Source organism: Dermacentor andersoni, chromosome 7 (genome assembly GCF_023375885.2).
Source record: "Dermacentor andersoni chromosome 7, qqDerAnde1_hic_scaffold, whole genome shotgun sequence".
In the NCBI taxonomy this organism is placed as follows: Eukaryota; Metazoa; Arthropoda; class Arachnida; order Ixodida; family Ixodidae; genus Dermacentor; species Dermacentor andersoni.
This window is the reverse complement of record NC_092820.1, coordinates 143,256,786-143,278,899: the sequence shown is the minus strand read 5'-3', so window position 1 is coordinate 143,278,899 and position 22,114 is coordinate 143,256,786. Positions and strand designations below refer to the sequence as shown.

The 22,114-nt window shown below is 49.7% G+C and overlaps 2 protein-coding genes across 3 annotated transcripts in view; one reads left to right on the top strand and one right to left on the bottom strand.

Moving 5' to 3' along the window:
- The window catches only part of LOC126533710 (Kv channel-interacting protein 4-like), a 301,307-nt gene that overhangs the window by 258,671 nt on the left and 20,522 nt on the right, over window positions 1-22,114 (top strand). The gene's annotated exons all lie outside the window — the stretch shown is intronic.
- Window positions 6,886-10,226, bottom strand: LOC129385572 (solute carrier family 22 member 7-like). Its single transcript, XM_055072275.1, has one exon. It carries the CDS (start codon window positions 9,852-9,854, stop codon window positions 7,923-7,925), a length of 1,932 nt encoding a protein of 643 aa, XP_054928250.1. The 5' UTR covers window positions 9,855-10,226; the 3' UTR covers window positions 6,886-7,922.

Sequence of the window (22,114 nt, the reverse complement as noted above, 5' to 3'; positions counted from 1 at the left end):
AAATCTGGAATATCTTACACCTATAGTAGTTACAACCGCACGTAATTTCAAGCAGTGTAGCAAATCCTTTTTTTCTTGATGACCAGAATCTCTCACTTACTTGAATTGATTATGCAGGAGTATTTTCAGAAAGTTTCTTGTCTGTATAACTCATGACGTGTTCCGGAATAGTGTGTTCTTAAAATATGCACCTGGCCTTTCTGTTATAATTTGACACTGGACCGGAAACTAACTTCCCTGGCTATCGGTCCAAATATCTGTATAACCATGATTATGTGAAGAAAAATAAAGCACTTGCGCTTAAAAAAAAAGACGTGGCTTCTGCCCGCGAAACCCCAGAATTTATCATCTTAACTGAACTGGACCGTGGACAAGAGAAGAAAGGAATATTTACTTTCAGAATTATGATGTCCGCGCTGCTGGTACTAATTCCCTCACTACTACTACTACTATTACTACTACTACTACTGCTACTACTAGCCCGCCGTGGTGGCGTACGTAATGGCTTTGGTGTTGCACTGCTAAGCCCTAAGTTGCGGGATCGAATCCCTGCAGCGGCGCACGCGTTTAGATGGGGGCGAAATGCAGTGAAACACCCCTGTGCCGTGCATTGGGTGCACATTAAATAAACCCAGGTGGTCAACATTAGCCCGGAGTCTCCCACTACGGCGTGCCTCATAATCATATCGTGGTTTCGGCGCGTAAAACCCCAGAATTTAACTAAATTACTACTACTACTACTGCTAATGCCTCCACCACTAATAATATTGATAATAATAAACACATAAATTTCAGTTTACTCTATGCGATAACTTAAACTGCGGCGCCAAGAAGCCTATCTCTTCAATTTAGTTCAGTGGCTAAACTGGGCCTAAAAAAACGTCTTGTAGACGTTCTCACGCTGCATTTGTTTCCTGTCGTCTACACACACTATATAAGTATAAGTGTGGAGTGCATATATATATATATATATATATATATATATATATATATATATATATATATATATATATATATTTACATATATATATATATAAAGAGAGAGAGAGAGAAAGCTAGAAGAAAGGTAACCGAGGGATCGTATTTTTGCCGTGATTATACATATGTGCACTTCGAATTTCTGGTTCTCTCACAGCCACACGCTGCAGAAATAGCGTCGCTTTTTTCACCTTCACTGCATTTACGTGACTACCGCACACGTTTTGCAATCATCTTTTTTTTTCCAAGCGCTTCATAACGACACCTTTTGTTATCCCCGTAACTAAGCAATGCGCTCATAGCGTGGCATGGAAACTCTTACGCAACGTTCAATATGCGTCGAGATCGCGCGCGTTGCGCGTTAAACCTCCGAGCCAAGTTGTGCTGCAGCCACGTCTTTTCTGCCTATAGCCGACGCCACAAACGCTCTCCTCTGGTACTTCTTTTTGACCACCATCTCGCAGTCTTTCTGTCTTTTTGACTCTCCTTTGTCTCTTCCTTTCACATTTCTGATTTTTTTTCTGTCGACACCCACTCTATTCTGACGCCCCCTTCTAACAATATATTCTGTTTACTCTCTCTCGACTCTTCTCTTTGCACTTTTGGTTTTTGTTATCGACTACCATTCTCTTCTGACTCCCTTTTAAGAATTTGTTCTCTTTACTCTCCCTTGACTTTCTTTTTCTACAATTCTTATTTTCTTTCGTATCCCATTTTCTTCTGACGCCCTTTTTAAGAATATGTTTTGTTTACTCTCTTTTGACTTTCCTTTACCTTTATATTCTTTTTCCACTCCCTCCTTTTTCCCATCGCACGTTTATATAGTCATGTACAGCTTAAGAAGGCAAGAGACGCCCCGCCCAGATGAGTTCTACTCGGCTGACAATGACAGAGAGAGAGAGAGATGAAGGCAAATGAAGAAGAGAGAGGTTAACCAGAGGGAATCTCCAATTGGCTGTCCTTTGCCGAGGGAGGGGAAAGGGGTGCGAAAAAGAAAAAAGAATAACACAATGCGGAACTGGCTCTGTGGGTGCTGTCACACACAGCCTGCGAATGCTCCACATAGACATCACACAGAGTGTCAACGTGACGCTGGCAGAATGCCTAATATCCACGGCGGATTCTTGACCCTTTCGGATCAAATGATTCCTATAGGAATCGTAGCCTTAGCGCCTCAACTACCTGACATCGACAAAAAAAAAAAGATAAAGCACACAACAAAGCTATTACTGGAAACGTAAGTGCCAGCAACGGCCAATTAAACATTTCGTTGACTTTGCGCAAAAAATAAACGCATTGGTCTCCGCGGTTCTTTCATAAATTTTCGTGCGTCACAAGGTGGCGCAGAGGCTGTAGCCCTTGGCGTGTATTTTTGGAGCCTGCTGCCAACTGCACATGAGCTGCCTCGGGTGGCACAAAAACGGTCTTCAGACAACGCGTAGCCATATTTCACATCAGTGTGATTTCTAAATAGAAGTTCGGAAGAACGAGATGTTACTTGTCTTGTCTTGTGTCCCAGACATTGGCGCATACCCACTATGGGGGGGGGGGGGGGGGGGGGGAGGGGGGGATTGGCCAAGAAGCAGGCGGTTTTCCGTATGCTTAGAAGTAAAGCCAAACTAGATTTAAATTGTGGAGCGTGAGACAAGAACTGTAATTTAGACCCGTGATGAAAATATTGTTAAGAATTTTGATAAAATAAGTTAACGTAAATAAATGAAATAATATAAAATATCGATAATTTTAGAAAGTCTTATACAACGCAGTGAGCTTTCTTTTTCTTTCTTTTTTTTGGCGGTTCATGAGAAAAGCTTTCGTAATTTACTGCCGAAAAATTCCAGGGGGGTATTTTATTCTTTATTCTGTTGTTTTTCCATTTATTTCTTAGTTACAGACGGGACGTAATATAAATCTTTCGCTTTATTGCCGAAATTCGGACCCGAATGGGTTAAGCGTTTAACCGCTCAAGCTGTCGGCTTCTCCGAGCCGTAGCGACCACAATTGGAAAGCGAACGTGGCGCGGAAATATATTGCGGAGCGCGACAGCCGATTCGTTTTCGTCATTCGTGTCTATATAGTTTCTTATTTCTTTTCCTTTCCTTTCTTTCGCCTCGCCTTACGTTGCTTGCGCGCCCCCCTTTTCTTTAACAAAATGCCTCGTTTTCGTCTCGCTACAAAACTCCGACGTCATGGCGAAGCGCCTTTTCCAATATTGCGTCGCGTTTCCTTAACAAAAGGCAACCTCGCCGGCCTCGTGTCACTTTTCCCTCGGCTCGCCATTCCAGCAGTCGCAGTTCCTCCTCCCTGAGGATACTCGTCCCCGTATATATAGCCGTGATAGCTCGAAGTTATCCCGCATATTCGCGTAAATTGGGCCAGCCCCAGCGAGATTGTGAAAGAACAGAAAGCCGGCAAAAAAATGAAAACGCAGACTACGAGAAGAAAGAAAGAAAGAAAGAAAGAAAGAAAGAAAGAAAGAAAGAAAGAAAGACGAGGACTTCTCCCTAATGAATGGACGAATGCTGAAGAAAGGACGTGGCCAACGTGGCGACGACGCCTCCCTCTGAAATGCGAAACGAGGCGATCTTTGCTTTCAGTTCCCTCACCGGAGACCCGCAGTCAAATAGGGTTTGGATGGGGCACTGTAGGGTCGCGGGACCTAGGGAAGAGGGGGGCCGGCGAGGTCAAAAATACCGTTCTACTATTCTCGGAAGGGTTTTTTTTATTCTTTTTTTGACCGGTGGCTGGAACGGGAGGAATGTGCCGCGCCGTTCTCCTTTCCTTTTTTGTTTTTTGTCACGGCCGTTTTCCTTCGCCTTTGTATGATCCGGCATATATTTCTCTCGCGCGTTTGTGTCTAGGAGTATGGCACCTCGTGTCCTCTCCTTCCATAGCATATATACAAGGCATCTGAAGTTCGCATTCTTTTGTTGGGAACGCCCGTTGCAAAAGTTTCGTTTTTCTGACCCAGGGTCGATCCTTTTCTGGTTTCATTTGCCGCCGTCTGTCTCTCGGTTTCCCTCTTAACGCCACATTCTGCGCTGCAATCGCTACGGAAACTATAATTGGCCCTTCCCATTGTCGTGCAGTCTGTTTTCTCGCCGCTCAAGCTGTTCACGAATTTCTGGCGTTCTTTAGGTTACCTTCGCTTTCTCTTACTTCTTTTTTGTCTACCTTTGCTTTCTCTTACTTCTTTTTTGTCGTCTGCTTTCGCTTACTTCTTTTTTGTCGTCTGCCTTCGCTTGCTTCTTTTTTGTCGTCTGCTCTCGCTTATATTTTGTTGTCTGCTCCTGCTCTCAGAAGCCTTATCCCGCTTCTGCTTCTTTCTTTTCCTTGTCGTCTGCTCTTTCCGAGCACGTCCACTTGAGCGTCCGCACTGAAGTAGTCGGCGGGACTCTCTTTTTCTAGCTTCGACCGCGCCAATAACGAGGAAATATTCTTTGTTAGCTGTTTTTCTTTTGGCTCCCTCTAGGCGACGCGCAATTGCACCTTCTAAGTGTGTTCCTTAGAAGGTGCAAACCGAGTAGTCATCTATGCCATTTACAAGAACTAGTTAGAACTGAAGTTTCAAAACTATTCCGGGAACCGCGGGTCTCTTTTCTCCCCCCCTCTCTCTCTTTTCGTTTTATGCCCCGTGTGTTTGAAAAGGCATGAAACTGGCTCTCCCTTTTCAGGCATCTGCATAAGGAACTTTCTTTATTTTCTTTTTTTTTGTTCAGCGGTCTCGCCCTTAGATATTTGAGGTTTCTCAATATAAACCTAAAGTTCCTCCGCTACTCATAAGCGGCATTGTTGGAAATGTATTGAAGACCGGTTCTTTCTGTACGGTCTATTGGAGAAAAGAAAGCGATATTGTATTACGAATAACAGAGTACAAAGCTTATTTCTTTTCTTTCTTGCTCTCGAAATACTGCGCCGTGGTGTGCCCCCCTCGGAGTCCCGATTGTTGAGACGACCTGCATTACACAAAGGAAAGTTTTTTTTTTTTTCATCTGCGTACGCAAAGGAAGGAATGTTATAACTCGCGGTCTTCGCAGGCCGATGTTGTAAGCCAAAAAGGACGTTGAAGGAAACTGCGTTATTACTTGGAATAATATCGGAGCTTGACCACTTGAAGTGGACTCACTCCTATTTGTTTTCCTTTGAGTGATGACCTGGAACGAACCTTAACAATCAAACAATCCTGTGTATGCTGCCGCCTGTTTTCTTTCTTATATTTATAGTAAATTTTTGCCCCGTTGGAACCCTACGGAAACGGGGCTTGTCTCATGCGTCGTAGCGCTATTTACGGATAATTGCGACCTGTACATCCACGTAGCCTGTTCGTGAGCATTTTTTTTTTTTTTCATGTGGCCTTTCTTTATTCTGTCGCAGTGCGTCTAAGCATAAAGGAAACTGAATATTTTGTTCCCATATAAGTCGGAAAAGAGTGCATCTGTGTTTGGGAAAGAAATGATGGAGAGACGAGAACTTTCCCGCTCAGCAGTTGGACTCTAATGAGTTCGCCGATTTGTCCTGCGTGATTTTCTTCTTTCTCTCCCGTACCGACCGCCCGCAGCGCATACGACATGACAAAACCGCTCGCGAGCGTGATCTAAATGGCGCGGTGTTTCTCAATCAGGTGAGCCCTCGGGGTGGGGGGGGGGGGGGGGGGCGACCCTCGTTTAAGTTCATTAGACCTGGAGCGCCGTAGGCGCTCTTCAAGCTTTAGTTTTCGGGTTTTTGTTTTTATGTCTGTCTCTAGAACATCGTAGCGTTTTTGCCTACGTCCTTTTGTGTAGCAAGGCCGCGTGAAGCAATCTTCTGATTAAAAAAGTTAGACAACCCCATCCTCCCCCGCTCTCCTCCTCCACTTCCTCCACCGCCTAGTCCTCGGGCACCATCATCCCGCTCAACCAACCTGCAAGTTCTCGTGAAAAATAAAATAACAGAAAGTTGGGCGTGAAACACGTTTTTGCCTCCCTGAACTGGAGATGAGTTTACCGGCCTTGATTTTTTGCTTGTATATCTCTTCGGCTTCGTAGCTGGTCCATCTGCCTAATTGAAATGGCCCCCTTGTGCGCGTTCTGTACAACCGCTTTCCACTGGGAGCGTTGAAACGTAGACGCACTCACCTCCCCCCCCCCCTTGCCCTCGTACCCCTCTAGCCCCACCCCACCTCTTGCGGTTAGCGCGCTCTTTCAAAAAAACTTTGACCGCGACGAGCCTCTTGTTAGCGCTCTCTGGAGCGTCAGCTCTCTCGTTACGTTGGTTGTGCGGGCGAAACGTCCTCCTTAATCCGAAAGAGGCGATTCAGTTTCGTGATGCGGACTGGCTCTTGTTGCAGGCATAACACAGAAGAAGACGCTTAAACGTGACGTTTCGTTCACGTACGGTTGAAAACGGACGCGGGGACTATGACGACAGAATTCCAAATGCCACTCTGAAGATTGCCAGTTCTAACGTCCTGAGACTCCAGAGTGGGCAGTTAAGAACGCCGCACAGTGAAGGGCTCGTGATTAACTTTGTGACCACCTGGGGATTCCTTCTAGCGAGCCCCTAAAGCACTGTGCACGGGCGTTTTTCAAACCCCATTCCACTCCCACCAGTATGTGGCTGCCTTGGGCGGAAGTCGAACCCGGGACCTTGCGCTCGGCAGCACATGTCTGGCTTTTGGAAGTTGAACTCAATGAATGAAGCGATCAATCAGTGGCGCTGTCAGTCACTCGACCGACGATTCAACGAATCAGTTTGGTACCGAACAGTCGTTCAATAAACTACGCATGTGCAGAAGCAAAATAGCTCAATACTGATAAAAGCAGGAGTTCCGCCCGGGGGATTGTTCAGTGAGTGGGCGGTGGAACAATAAGGAGGGGGCGACGGAAGCGATAAGGGTAACAAAAATATTGAAGCTGGAAATTGTTAACATCATTCAGATGAACATTTAATGAATGATAGGCGAACAAGGAGAACGTCTTAATTAGAAGACATTCTAATACGAAAATAAATAAACACAGAGTAAATGTATATATGGAAACGGAAGAGGTAAGGAAGTGAAAAAAGAAGGTAAACCAAATAATTTCAATTTGAAATATCAATGTGACAATTATTTCATTCCACCGCGTACGTGCCGGTGTGCCAGGCCATTAGGCCTACCCAGGTTGAAACAACAGACCAGGCAGTTTCAGTGCTAATTGAGGTTGCGAAACTCGAGTGCCTCGTACATTTACTAATAGCTAATTTCCTGTCAAGTTCTCGAATAGTTGACTACACATACTTCATACCACAGAACTTATTTTCGCACTATTGCAAGTCATGTTGCAGTAGAATTGATTACGTGACTCGCCGGTGTTAACACTTCACTATAATAGCAGGAAGCTATTCCTCTAGGAATAAACAGCACGACTAAAACGACAGTGTGCGCTTCGTTGCCGGTGTACAACAGTCAAATTTAAGAGCCTTGGTGCATGAACTTGGTTTTCACGTGGACAGTTTCACAAAAAACAGCGCGACAATTCACAATTAAAAAGACTTTGCATTTGTTATGGTATCTTTGCAAATGTGTAGCGAAAGAAAAAGACGACAGTAAGCACGATAATTCCTTCCTAAAATAGTTGCAAGAACCTAGGAAGTCGTTTCCTACAAGCGTTTCTTCGGAAGAACTACACGGGGCCCCCACCAGGACCACGGAGCCAAGGCCGAAATTCTAATCTCCATTTCAATTTGCCGCCGTCGAGTCTGGCTTGCATGAAGACGCGATCTCAAATGCGCACAGACATCGCCGCTCAAGCTACCGCTGCAATATCGCCAAGTTCAGCCTCAAACACGGTCGTTAGGCGCCTGGATGATGTAACAAAATTTGGAACTATCAATTCTGTGGCAGCTGACTGCGACGAAGGAAAAGAAAACGACCAGAGCTCAGTGGGGCTTGATGTCTTGGTGCACGATTGCTGCCATCGAGACCTTCAGTTCGCGCCCGCCGTCGAAGCCTTGGCCAAGTTGGGCGGCGGACGCAGGAAACGCTTGGTGGCACGCGCTTCTTCCTCCAGGCGATCCAGCATCGTCAGCGACATGCTATCGGGCAGCGCCAGCGCCCCGAGACCCGTGATCGCCGCCATTAGGCTTAGCAGCGCCATCTCGGGCACGGCGCCTCCGAGACCCGCGACGCCCAGGAGCCTGTTCAACGCCGGCGCCGACGCGGCGCCCAGCCGACCGCAGAAATTGGCCCCGGACACGGCCGCGCTCCGGCTGGCGGTGGGAAAGGCCTCGACGCTGTACGCGAACAGGAGCATGACGAGCTGGTTGAGCAGCGCTCCGGTGAGCGCGTGCAGAAACAGGACGGCGCGGTCTCGGTCTCCGCGCGCCGACAGCACGACGGCGTCCATTCCGGCGACGAAGCTGAGCAGGCATAGCAGAAGCCACAGGGTGGACTTGCGACCTAGCCTCCGCATGGAGAGGTACGTCGCCACCGACCCGGGCACCTGGAGCGCGATGACGACGAAGTTGAGCGAGAACAAGTCGACGACGCCGATCCTGGCTCGCATCAGCGTGTGGCTGTAGTAGGAGAGCAGCGCGACGAACCAGCACCAGCAGAGCACGCCGACGACCGGACGCAGGAGGCGCGAGCGAAACGCGTCGCAGCAGCCGCGCTCCCGCGTCTCGGGGTCCTTCCTGAAAGTCGGGACGGAGAACGGCGGCACCTGCGCCGTCCGCAAACGCCATTCGTTGAGCGCGTCCTGCAGGTTGAGTTGGTTCAGCCTCGCCGCCCGAAGCACGACGTTCTCGGCCCCTTGAAAGTCGCACACGGCGAGCAGCCACTGCGGAGACTCCTCGGTGGTGTAGAGGACGGCGACGCCTAGCAGGGTCGTGGGCAGCATGATGATCACCTGCGTCGCCACCCAGCTGCGGCTCAGCTCGGCCAGCGCGTACACGCAGACGGGACCGAAGGCCAGACCGACGCCCGTTGCCAGGACGCAGTACAGGGTGCGTCGGGCGCGCGCGGTCGCCTCGAACAAGAGCACGTAAGTGGTCACCTGGACGCCGCAGACGGAGGCGGACACGCCGAAGCGGAGCGCGGCGAACGCCAGGAACGTTTCGGCGAAGCAAACGCCCAGGCCGCAGCAGAGGAGGCCGAACGTGGCGACCAGGGCGGCCGGCCGGCGACCCACCTTGTCGGCCAGCTGACCGACGGCCAGTGCTCCGAGCGCTGCTCCCCACATGTAGGCGACGAACGAGGCGGACAGCAGCCACCCGCGCTCGCAGACGAGACCCCAGTCGCTGACGATGGTGCGGCCGTACGCCGAGACGTCGTACGCGAGCGAGTCGCAGGGCAGCGTGGAGCGGTTGGCCGCCAGGACGGAGAGCGGCGGCACGAAACGCTCGCACCGCCGGGGTTGTCCCCGGTCGTCGACGGGCTCGCTTACGGAGCGCCACTGGGCGAGCGTCAGGTTGGCGTACTCGGCCGGGGGGCGACACCAGTGGTCGACGTGCGGCGCGGCCACGTTGTGCAGCAGGTTGTGGCAGAGCATGACGAAGTGGGCGCACGCGGCGCAGAAGAGCGCCTCGAGCTGGTAGCGGCCGTGGCCCAGCAAGGCGCCGAGGTCTTCGGCGAGGGCGCTTTGCTTGGAGAAGTTGCTTCGGGCGTCGCTGTCCGACACCGCTGTGGCGAGCTCGGCGTCCCTCGGCGGGAGCAGGTAGAAGGGACACTCGTCGTCCTCGAACGGGATCGTCGCCGGAAACGCGTTCGGGGCGACGTCCTCGGCGAGTGTCGGTGATCTTGAGGAAACCCGGTCGTTCCCGGCCTGCTCGAGAGGTTTCGGCCTGACGGAACCGGATTGAGTGGAACGCCGGCGCTTCGGTGGGAGCCTGCCACGCGCGTTCTGTCGCTGGCTCGCCATGACGTGGAATCAAGGTCCTTAGTGGAATCCCGGCTCGGCCGAGCTCTCGCGCTCCTTATATAGACCGTGTTCCTCTGTCTCGTCGTCCTCTATGCGCGAGGCGTCGCGCGACCACCGCTTCGGTGCGCGGCGGTTTGCCCAGTGGATGAAGCTTTAATGCGTTTTGTGGATACGTTGTTGTATAGAAGTTAGGCACAAACAGGGATAAAGTGCCTAAGAAAGGCTGGCCAACGTTTCGACAGGTGGACCTGCCTCCCTGAGGCACTTTATTCCGGTTTATGCAACTTCTCTACCGTAGTGTGCTACTCCATCTGTCGGCGCCCTTCTTGATTTTGGGTGTTATGGACACGTAGTAAAACCAAAAGGGATGGGAAGAAAAAATGGTCGAATAATCCTAAATAACCATAAGGCCGAGAGTCTTGAACTTAATCGAGACATGCCTGCTTGTCGTTGTCAACACATTTACTAAAGGGGCCCTGAACCACTTTTTATCGAAGCGGAGAAATGCATTAGAAGGGAAACTAGGCTATTTCAGAAATACTTTGCCGCAAAAAGTACTTCAATGCGTTGAGCAGAAGCAGAGTTATTGGCCTATCAAACACGGCCTCCGCTGTGCTCCCGATCCTTCTTCAATGCGTTGCACTGCGAACGCTACGGCGGAGCGTTGTGGGCACGCAGCACTCCGCCAAGACTTGGCGGGCATTTGTGCAGGGGCATTACTTTCTCTTGAAACCTCGGCACTGGGTTTTATCCACAGAGAAATGTTTGACGCTGTTTGAGATTTCGTTCAAGCAACAAAACCTTTTCCATGCTGATTCTCACTTGAGTAGCAGATTAGGGCTCTCAAGCTTAGGACAACCTCTCTCCTTTTCTACAGATAAATTTTTGTGTCGTTCTCCTTGCTATTCCTACTATAGCCTTTCCTAAATTACATAGTTCTAAATTGTTAAAAGAATCTTTTTATGTCCTTTATATATACACGTCCAATCACCTGGTCTCACTTGTCAATTAGACACCAGTTTCTCCTAGACGCGGTTTTATGTTTTCAAGTTCATTTTCCTGCACTGATTATCTGCGCTTACAAGCACCCGATTCTTGCCCCATGCCCACTGAGGTTACTTGCTATGTTCTGAAGGCTCATGATTATCAGCAGCAGCAGCAGCAGTACGATGACCAATCTCCTTTGTTCTGTCTCTACTGCCAGCAATTGCTTCGACACAACGACACAACAAAGTTAGCACGGCATGACGGAGAGTTTTTTTTTTCGCCGAAGCCGGCCAGTACAAGCCGCACTACGTGTGAAAAGCCTGACACGTCCTTTCTTTCCCAAGTTGTACGAAAGAGAGAATACAACGAAAAAAGACGAGCAGGATCTAATTGGTGGACATCCACAAAGGCCAGCTGCGTACGGACAGGAAATTACTGCGCAGTCCGAACTTCTCTCTGCCTGTTTCTTTTGCAACAAGCTCGCTAAAGGAAAGAAGCGAAGAAAAGGACAGAGGAAATACGCATGGATTGAGACGAAACTCGCCGCGTAGTAGCTGCCTGACAAAGTAGAGCGCGCGGGTAGAATACTGAAGTTTAGTTCACAACGAAAGAACAAAGCCTGGCAGAGCTTCTTCCCCTCAAACTAATGGCATGGCTTACCATGATGTGCAAAACTGTAGAACTTGCTTGCCCCTTTGCGTTGCCTTCAAGCCCACAAAGCCCACACACTGTTCCACATGAAACAAACTTAGAAGAAATTGATCACTTTGACAAGAGCGCGAAGTTGGGCTATAATCCGTGATCATACATAGCAGGTCTCGCATTGGAACCTATACGCAAGTAGTGCGGTCATAGATGTCTCACTCCGCGCGTTTGGCAATGCGTTTTTTTTATTGTTGTTCGTAAGCGACGCTTTCTGTGGAATAACTAATTGTCATTATGCAAAAAAGAAGTGAGGCGTGCAGACAGGACACAAGAGTAGAGAAGTGGACAACATGAACGCCGACTATCAAATGAAGGGAGCACTGAGGCGAAAAAAGAAAGAAGACACAAAACTCATCTGCGGCATCTGCATAATGAATCCTTACCAACTAGCTCAGCTTTCTGTCGAACTAATTGTCATGCTACATCCACAACTTGTGGACGCAATGTTACGTCGAATCACGCGTTATTTCTGCCCTACTGTGGTTCCGGTATGCGGTGTACCATTTTTTGTTTCGCCGCCACAAATGATGTGCGGCGGTCACTGGTCGCAGAAACGTGTCACTCCGCTCATTTGGTGGTAAACATGTTCGGATCGTGTAATATCGTGTAATATAATGCGTCGTATATTGTGGCATGAAAGTATGAGACTCGATTCTACATCAAATTGCATGACGCATTCAAATATTCTTTGAAATTTTGCAACCAACCATTCGTTGCTTACTCGAGAAGTCAGATATTACAGAAGCACTAAAAGCAATGAAGCATACAATAACTTCAAAGGAAGCAGCTGCTAGACTTTAGTGCGCTACCTGCTTCAAGGAAGAGAAGAGATTTGGGTGGTTTGTTCGTTCGTTGGTATGCCCTGGGATTTATCGCACGGTCGACATGCCAGCGCGCGCATGTTTTTTTTCCCCTCAGCACTGTCACTAAAATTTCGATTTTCCTCTCGAAATCGGACAATATTGCAACCTAGTTTGTGGCAACCACAACGGGTTTCAACATTTAGGAATATCCCCTGATTTTGCACAAAATTGGTTGCACAACAGGGTTCCCGTTTGATGGTCGATTCTCCGTTCAATGCATGCACCAAGTGTACCTGCAAAAACCTAGACGTTATTGCTGTTGTCAACCTGTACGATTCGCTGCTCATGGCACGTTACAAACAAAGCGTTGAGACAAAGCATTAAGGAACTTGCTAATTTGACAGGGAGAGTGAATGGCTATAACACGAGTGAAAGCAGTTTTTTGTGGTTTTCCCACGGACTCGGTACCAACTATGGCCGAAAAACGATCTCATTCGCATTGCATTGTGTACTGTCCTAAATTTTCATCATTGTTTTCTGCTGCGTCATTGCAGGTTTTTTCTCTTAAAATTTAGATTTTGCAAAGAAAGTTCTAGCCCTTTAGTGCTTGTTTCTAAACTCTTTAAACTACTAGTATTATGTTTCTCATGTATAGTTCTATTATTGCGTGTTTGTCGCATGCGGACAGTTGCTTTTTGCTTCTGTCTAAGTCGAGCGATTGGGTTACAGACCCCGTCAAGCCTTCTGTGGCTTTCGGCGCTTTTAGTACCTCCAGCATCTTGTGCTGCACGTGTACCACTAGAACTGACATAAAATGAATCTGAAATCAAATTTAGTTAATTTTAGCCGGTGCATTGAAGATGGCGACATCTTGGGTGCCTTTGTATTTCTACGACGAAGCATTATTCGCTACGGCGGACGTCACCAAGAGTGTGTTAACTATACTGATGAATAATCGAGTGTCCAAACTTTAAGCTAGTGAGCCGTTAAACTACTCCAGGCTCTCGTGTTTCAGGTGCGTAATTAAAACGCGCCAATGTACGAAATGGGTCTGTTTAGACAACATCACGCGAGTACACCAGTAAATCCATAAAATTTCAGTAGTGCATCATTTTTTCTTTCTTTTTTAAACGAAGACCAAACTTCCTTCGAAAGATTAACAGACGTCGGGCGCCAAACACAAACTTGAAGTATAACGCCATGCGTCGCTCCCGTCTCCAAGGATTTGAAGCATCGGCGTTCAAATCCTCACTTTCATTTAGAAACTTCAATTCACATCAGCTCCTTGCCCTTGAAACGTCCGAATCGGAAAGTCGTTCCTTAGCCACAGCCGCTGTCTCCTCGCATAAGCACGGTTCGATTTACTTAGTCCTGAAACCCCTCCATTCACCTCCCCCCCCCCCGCATTATTTTTCAAACCAGTGCTGAAAAAAAAAATAAGTAAGACATGCACCAAATACCCGACGTAAGGCACTCGCACACGGGTCGACGGCCATCAGAGGCGTATATTTTTCGCGCCGATATATAGACGCGTTTTGTAGGGTGTGCGCCGAGCTAAGCCTGAATCAAGTACGGCAACGAAACGGAGCAATAATTGCACAGCGCTTTCGGCGAGGCTTTCTTAATAAGCCGCAACGGGCGGCGATTCGCGAATCCGCCGAGAGCGCCGGGGCTGCAGCCCTTATCGGCGCTTTCCAGAACACAGACGCCGCGGAGGCGGCGGCGGGCGGAGGCAGCGGCGGCGGCGGCAACATTTGTGTAGGACTCAATTGTCCGCGGTTTCCGACTGCGGGCGAAGGCCGCATCGTTCGTCGCCGCACTGCTGGAAAACAAAGAAGCACTCCGCCCACAATCGACGCTCAACGCATGGGCGACTCCCCGCCGTTGTTTTTTGAGAAGTATAACGTATATGGCTCCCTGAGGCCAGACGTCTGCTGACGAGATAAGGACGTGTGCGCGGGTTTCGGTCGCTCGACGGGAGTTACTAATAGAAATTTGAGGAGTGACGGGGCTTCGGCGGGACGGGAGAATGAAATGGGAGTCGAGGGTTGTTGCGTGAGAATGAGAAAGAGGACTATAGGAGGAAAAGAAAAGGACTTAAGAAAAAAATAAACTTTCAGATCCAGCGCACGACATTCGTGGCCAATACCGGCCGCACTGTGGTTATGCGCCAGAGACACCCAAGATGGCGAGGACCCCAACAACAACAACTACAGAAACTATGACGACGCTTACGACGATAACAGCAGCAACAACAAATCGAAAACAAAGGCGAAGAGGGCACCAACATTAACACTGTTGTAATCGCACCGCTGGCACGAGTTGTTGGGGACTCGGTGTTGACGCCCGTTATTGCCAATGGGTCGCAAGCCCCAAGGGTAGCGTTGGCCTGGCGGCCTGGGGCACTGGAAGCATCCGAAGGTCCCGGCAAAGCATGAGTAGACTGGTAACAGAACAACTTGTTTATTCTAACATAGCAAAAGAGCGGCCGGTCAGTTCGACCGAAGTGGAGAGACGGGAGAGCACGTAACTCAACAGTACAAATCGGAGCCTCTCTCCTGGCGTCCGGGGGCAGCTGCTCTTATACTCTCGGCGTCGCGGTCCAAAAGAGAAGGTCACGGGATGAAGGTCACGGGATGAAGGTCACGGGACGGCGGAGCATGAGCCCACGACGGCGCGCACGGTCGAGCCGAGAGACCTGCTGAACCGAGTGTAGTGACGCATCGCCAACCTTCACTTGGGGAGCTCCGCTCCCCGGCTGCCGCGCTTTGACAAGCGTGGGCACACACACACACACGCACACACGAAGACACGTGGCACTGAAACACGCCTGGACACGCTTGGCGGGTAGGCGCTGCGGCGGCGTCGAACGGGCCAAAATGTCCGCCGCTTTGAACAAAGCCCCGGCGTCCGTTGCATCCGCGCCGGCATTACCGCGCGTTGTAGGCGAAACGTAACAACACACATGTTGGAGTCTATGTGAAGCGGTTAAATAAATTCCGCACAACTGCAGCGGCGACGTTTAAGATTGTCCCTGCTTTGTGAGGCGTAGTCTCGTGCACTTGTTAGGTTTAAACACAGCAAAGGCTGCAGCTTCTACATATGTCATGTAGCACGGCTGTATGTTGAGCATGTCGACACTCTAACTTGGAAAACATTTGTGAGCGCCAGCACACGAGGACGGCTGGAAGACGTCGTTGAACACGCAGTGCGCTATATCCCTTGTATCGCATCGGTACATACGTGTGAATATACATTTACGGCTTCTGCACATCTTGTGTGTCACAGTAGCACATAATAGCTCTTGGCACATAACCATTCTGGAGGATTAACCTAAAATAGGCACACACACACCTAGTGGCACCTACCCGAATCGCTAGATCATAGAAAACCAAACACTTTCATTAAGAGATCACTTCCATTAAGAGATCGGTGTGCGTTAGAGATACTTTTGAGCCGACATCGTGTTTTTAGGTTTTATGCGGGAATTAATGTTTACACCGAAACTGTATACTTCTACCCCCAATGCATCTGTCGTATCCGTGGGCAAAGTATGTGGGCCGATCCAGGAGGTAGTGCAACACCGGGTCTACCCGCGGCGGAGGGAAATCAGGCTTCAAGCATCCAGCCCCTAATAACAACAATAATGAATAAAGAATAAATGAAATAAATAAATCAAGATGCATTGTTTCAAGTCGACGGGTATATGCTGGAATCGTTTGTGAACAGCACGTGGACTCACGAGCAGGAGGCATTGCCATATACGCAAAGTACAAAATGTATGCACAACCGTACACCCTTGACTCGCAAGAATACAATGCCACCGACTGCGGAGATGTTTGTATCTTAGAACGACAGAAAGCTGAGCTAGTTGGTAAATATTCATTATGCAAAACAGAGGTGAGGCGTGCAGACAGTACACAAGAGTGGAGAAGTGGACAACACGAACGCGTTCGTGCTGTCCACTTCTCTACTCTTGTGTCCTGTCTGCACGCCTCACCTCTTTTCTGAGGTGTCTGTGCCGTAAAAACGAAAGACGGATTTTCGATATCCACTGTGTGTATATCTCCAGGCACACCCATGTGTGATATCGAGAAGTTCATGACCACGCACTTTGCATTGGTTAGCCGTGATGACACTACCCTGTGATCATCGTTGGATACTTCAATGAGGACATTTCAGAATCAGACCAGACATATGGTTCACTCAGTTTGTGGTAGAAGATCTTGGTTTGAAGTGTCCTACCAATCCAAGTCACTCAACCACTCAACAACGGTCGTGTATAGATTAACTTCGGCCAATATTCTGTCTTGGGTTTCAACTGAACCAATCAGTGTATATAACAGTAATCACAAAGCCATCGCCACTGCCATTACCAAATGATGAAAATAAATACTTGTACCCTTATCTAACCCTGTGTGATGTAATACAGCTTTGCTGGTCATCCACCTTTACAGAGGAGGATGGTTCCTCATTTTTAACAGCGGAGCTGTTCCAAGTCGAGCCTTCGCAGTGTGGCGTCCGGTGCCACGCAGGGTGGCAAGTTAATGGCACAATCTCACTATGGGGATTAGGCCATAGGAGGGGAGAGGAGAGGGGTATAGGAGCGGGTGTTTCGCCGGCGCGCGCCCTTTCGCCCCATGGATTACGTTCGGCGCGAGCGGCAGCACAGGCGTCGCGCAAGCAAAGCGCCGGTAGAGGGAAGCCACTACCGCCGAGGATCGAGAACGAGAAGCGCAAGCCAATAGCGCGGTGGAGGCAAGCCAAGCCCAACTTTCAAGAGAAAGCAACCCAAGCCAAAGCGCCACCAGAGGCAAGCTAACCCCCAAATTCGAGAGTAGGAGGCCGAGCAGAGACGTCGACGGCAGAGAGATTCATCCCGGCCACGGAGGGTGCCGATGGACGGTTCTAGAGAGAATTCCTCGACCGTGAGTTCGGCCACAGCTGCAAGGTGCGTGGCAGACTGTGGTTTGATCACGACCTCACGCAGCTGAAGAGTGGGTGTAATACGGAACCGAGGCTCGCATATAGCACAACGACGACCGACGGGACAAAAGACTTTCGTGAAAATCGAGCTAAACACGAGTTGGAACTTGAGAAAACACTACCACATGAGCTCGCTGTTTTGACAGCTTTGACTGCGTGGAACTGGCTTTACATTTTTTTATTGAGTGGAACAGAGGTGCGCTTACTTCCCTGTGGAGCGCATATAAGCTTCACACACACACACACACACACACACACACACACACACACACACACACACACACACACACACACGCACACGCACACGCACACGCGCACGCGCACGCGCACGCGCACACGCACACGCACACGCACACGCACACACGCGCACGCACACACACGCGCGCGTACACGCGCACGCACACACACACGCGCGCGCACACGCGCACGCACACACACGCGCGCGTACACGCGCACGCACACACACACGCGCGCGTACACGCGCACGCACACACACACGCGCGCGTACACGCGCACGCACACACACACGCGCGCGTACACGCACACGCACACACACGCACACACACACACACACGCACACGCGCGCGCACACACACACGCGCGCGTACACGCGCGCGTACACCCGCACGCACACACACACACACGCACACACACGCACACACACACACACGCACACACACGCACACGCACGCACACACACACACGCGCGCGCGCGCACGCACACACACGCGCGCGTACACGCGCACGCACACACACACACACGCGTACACGCACACGCACACATATATATATATATCTGATGATGAAATGACAAACTTCGAACCCAGGGGTAGAGAGAGAGAAAGAGAGAGTTAACTTTAATGAGAACCAGCAGTTTAGTCGGCTGGGCCTAGGCTTCCCACGATGGGACGTCGAGGTCTTGCCTCTTTGCCGCTTCGTAGGCCTGCTGGGTAGCGCAATAATTTTTCTTTAAAATAAAAATTATCATCAACGGTCAACATTAACTAAGAGCTCCCCCTACCCCAATCTCGCAGTAGAAAGAACAAGCGGAGGCACATTATAGCGACAGACATTTCTTCTAGCCCCTGCATTGCCTTGGTATGCTAAAGACAGAGACCGATTAACAGTTATTTGTAATGACCCGGGTCATCTTCCCCTCCGGTTAAAGAGCACGTCTAAGCACTCCGCGACATTCCGTGACCATGAAACTCAAAGACCCCACGATCTCACTGCGAAAGCAAACGTATAGATTGCCCACATCGACGCCTCCTTTATGCGTGACGGGCGCAGTGTAATTACGCATCTGGGCGCCGTCCAAATCTCGAATCGTTCGCACCGGAGACGGGATCGTAGTTATAGACCGCGACGATATAATTCCTCGTCTCCACTCCTACAGTGCGTCGTCGTTGTGCCAAGCCGAGGCTGCTGGAGCGTGACCGCGCAATTGCCTGGAACACCTTCGTCCTGTCTCCCGCCTATCTTTTCTCACCCCATCCCACGGTCGACTTACTTTCTATTCCAAGAACAAGCTCCCGAAACTCGTCAGCTTATCGAGACAAAATCGTCATGCCCCGTCGCGCGAACGGAACATCTATTTGTAGCCGTTTCTTTAGTTTTGTTCGTTTGCCTTTTGTATCCGTCTCTCTTGGTCTGTGCGTGCGTGCGTGTTTGTGTGTGCGTATGCGTGTGTGTGTGCGTGCATGTGGGTGTGCGTGCAGGTGTGTGCGTTCGAAGAAAGTTGACGGTTGCATAAATCTGTGCCTCCGAGCGAGAGTGTTGTGGGCGCGCTAGCCCCGTAGTGCTCTTACGGAATCGCGCGCTCCGTGCGACAGATCGACGAACGTCGCTCTCCCTGTTTCCGCTAGCCACGTAATTAATAACTCGCGCGCTGTACCTATAATTGAGGCCTCGTCGTTTCCAACCCTCCCATGGTTTATTCATTCTTCACGCATACGCGCTCTCGTTAGCCCTGCACTCCCCGCTCTGCACCTGCAGTGGCTGCAATTACCGACCGTTATGTCGATAGCCGGGCCGAACTGAAAGAGCAATGACGGAGTCGCTTCACTGATAGTTCGGTGCAGCGCAGACGACACGGAGGCAGGCAACAAGCAATAAATCTTGCACAGAAACGAGAAAAATACATAAATAAAAGTACAAGAAAGACGACGGAGGTTATAAGCGGACGACATCTCCGCTCACCTACACCGTACGCTTTAGGCGAAGAATAAAAGAGACACGAGAGAAAGAGAGAGAGAGAAAAAAAACAGATTAGAAAGGCGGGGAGGTTAACCGGAAGATAGATATCCAGTTTCCTACTCTGCACTGGGGAATGGGGAACCGAAAGATCTTTAAAGAGAGAGAGAGAGACGAAAGGATAAACAAAGAGAAGTAAGGTAACTACAGTAGGTGCGGGTGAACGATACCAGAGAGCGCTGCCACATACGCAGTAAATATCGTTACAGGGAGTATTTACTCAACAGTAAACAGCTAGCACTTGGCTGCTCAAGACTGAACAGGGCACACAGGTATTAGCAGGTCTTTATAGTAAACGACGGGAAATATCCTGGCAGCTCTATTTCGAAGCATTTCACCGCCAATACGACGGCGCCGGGTCGTCATCTTGTAAGGCGCACGCCTTACTAGTTAGCCGAATCGGGTTATTAGCACGAGCAATTTCTTTCTTCTTTTTTAATGTGGTGTCCTAGACTCTTTCCTTCTCTCCTTGCTCCCGGCTGTATAAAATGTTTTGTCGGAATGACGCCGATGGGTGGTCAAAAACGGCAAAAAAACAAAACCATGACCACTAAAGTGACAGCTTGGTTTTACAGTGTTGTAGTCTACCAAGGCAACACGTCGCGACATACAAAGTCACACAGTGCACGGTACCGCGCAGTCCCAATTTGTCGCACGAACACGGCCTTGCGGATACGAGGGTATATAAGGCAAGTAGGCGAATGCTCTTTAAGCGTGAGGTAAATCCGAAAGACGAGAGGTTGGGGCGACTCACGAGAGCACCCGTATGGTGCATCGCGCCAAATTATTTGCCCTAGCTTGTCGCCGTTTTCCTTGCTATAAAGAAATAGCGAGAGAAAAAGAGAGGGAGGGGGAGACGTTCGGTAAAAAATAGAAAGGCAGGTGCGCTTACTAGCAGTAGCGTGCCTTTGAAAAAACAGAGACGGGGAAATAGAAGAGGGGAGGCTGGAGACAGGAATGACACGTAATACGTTAGTCACTGAATACAACAGCACGCCGAGAAGCCAGGACGAGGTCAGAAAGGCCGACGGGGCTTGATGAATATCAGCGTGCCATTGTCACAAAAGCTGCACGCTGATATTCTGTACGCTGTCACAAGGTGCGTGCACGCCAGTTCTGGCCAGCATTGAAGACAGTCTATAGTATACGTAGAAAACTAAGGAGAGAACCAAGATGGCTTCGAGCGCAACCGATGGAACGCGTTTGGAACCGTCTGGAAGACGATGGGAAGGCGCCTCTGCTACGTGACGCCACGTCGCGACGTCAAGAAAAAGCCGAGAAGTGCGCATATTATTTTTGAATTTGAACGCTTTGCGAGTGCGAACCTATGAAAAACACACCGTGACTTTCATTGGGTGCATAAGAAGAGGCGTGGCTACGTTTTCTTGCTCACAGACGACCGTCTCGTCGAGTGTCCTGGCTTCTTTTTTTTTTTTTTTTTTGCTATCGTTGCTATCTTCGCGAAGCTGTGTTCTTTAGCTTCTTGGTCAGTGTTGGATGGAGACTTAATATGGCCGCCGTCCTCTTAGCCGCCTACTTTGCCGTCTACCCCGAGTATTGAAACACAGCCTAAAGTTTGCAATGAGGCCTGATGAGGGGCCCTTTATCCACCGCACGTGGGTCCTTTTACTTTGAATTAACTTCTTTCCGTTTTGACGTTAAAGAAGGAGGGAAGTTAATGTCGCAACAGCAGCTAGTTGGCTCTGGCGCAATGACGCCAGAAAAGGTTAGGAAAGTCTCTTGGCTCATGCGGAGACCGCGTTAGAATCCTCGTTCGCAGCTGTTCAACCGAAACTTCGCTGTGCGCTTCCCTTCCTTCTCTTTCGCGATCTTTGCTCCTTCTCCTGGCACGCGTTCGCCATCTTGTAAGTGAGGCAGGCACTGCCTTAATTAAGGGAGCTAACTCTTCGTCCTCTCCCACCCTTCTCTCCTTACCCACTGCCTTGGGAGCTCACGCGAATTAGTTCTGTGGAGCCCGAAGAATTCACGACAGCTGGAGCCAAACGCGTCACCGCGCGAGACTGCGGTGGCAACGACCACGGCCTGTAACGTTGAGGCTTCACGAGCAAGTGCAACCATTACGACACTGCACTCTGCGAACTGCAGCGCCAAATTTGTTTCGTCTGTCACCTGTACCATTGCCTTCTGTACAATGCGCGGGCCTCCTTCGCATTTGCGCCTAAAGAACGTCAACGCTTGGGAACACGAAAGCTGGTTAACCGGTTGTGGCTATCGGTCTTCTAGCACTAGAGTCCTCTAAAATGGACGAATGAAGGAGACCTTATTCGTCGCTTAAGACCTCAAGAGTGGGAACGTGAGGTGGAAAGCCGTTGTGGTGAGGTTCCCTTCGCATTTTTGAAGCATGCATTACGCCTTCGGGAGGTATCTCAGCGTGATGGGCCGGCAGACTATTCCAGAAGTATCTCAAAACCACGACCGATTCAGCAATTGTTTTAATAGAAAGAAAGAAAGAAAGAGAGAAAGAAAGATAGAGAGAAAGAAAGAGAGAGAGAGAAAGAGAGAGAG

Coding starts and splice junctions, on each gene's coding strand:
- LOC129385572 (XM_055072275.1), bottom strand. CDS start 9,854: ATGGCGAGCCAGCGACAGAACGCGCGTGGCAGGCTCCCACCGAAGCGC.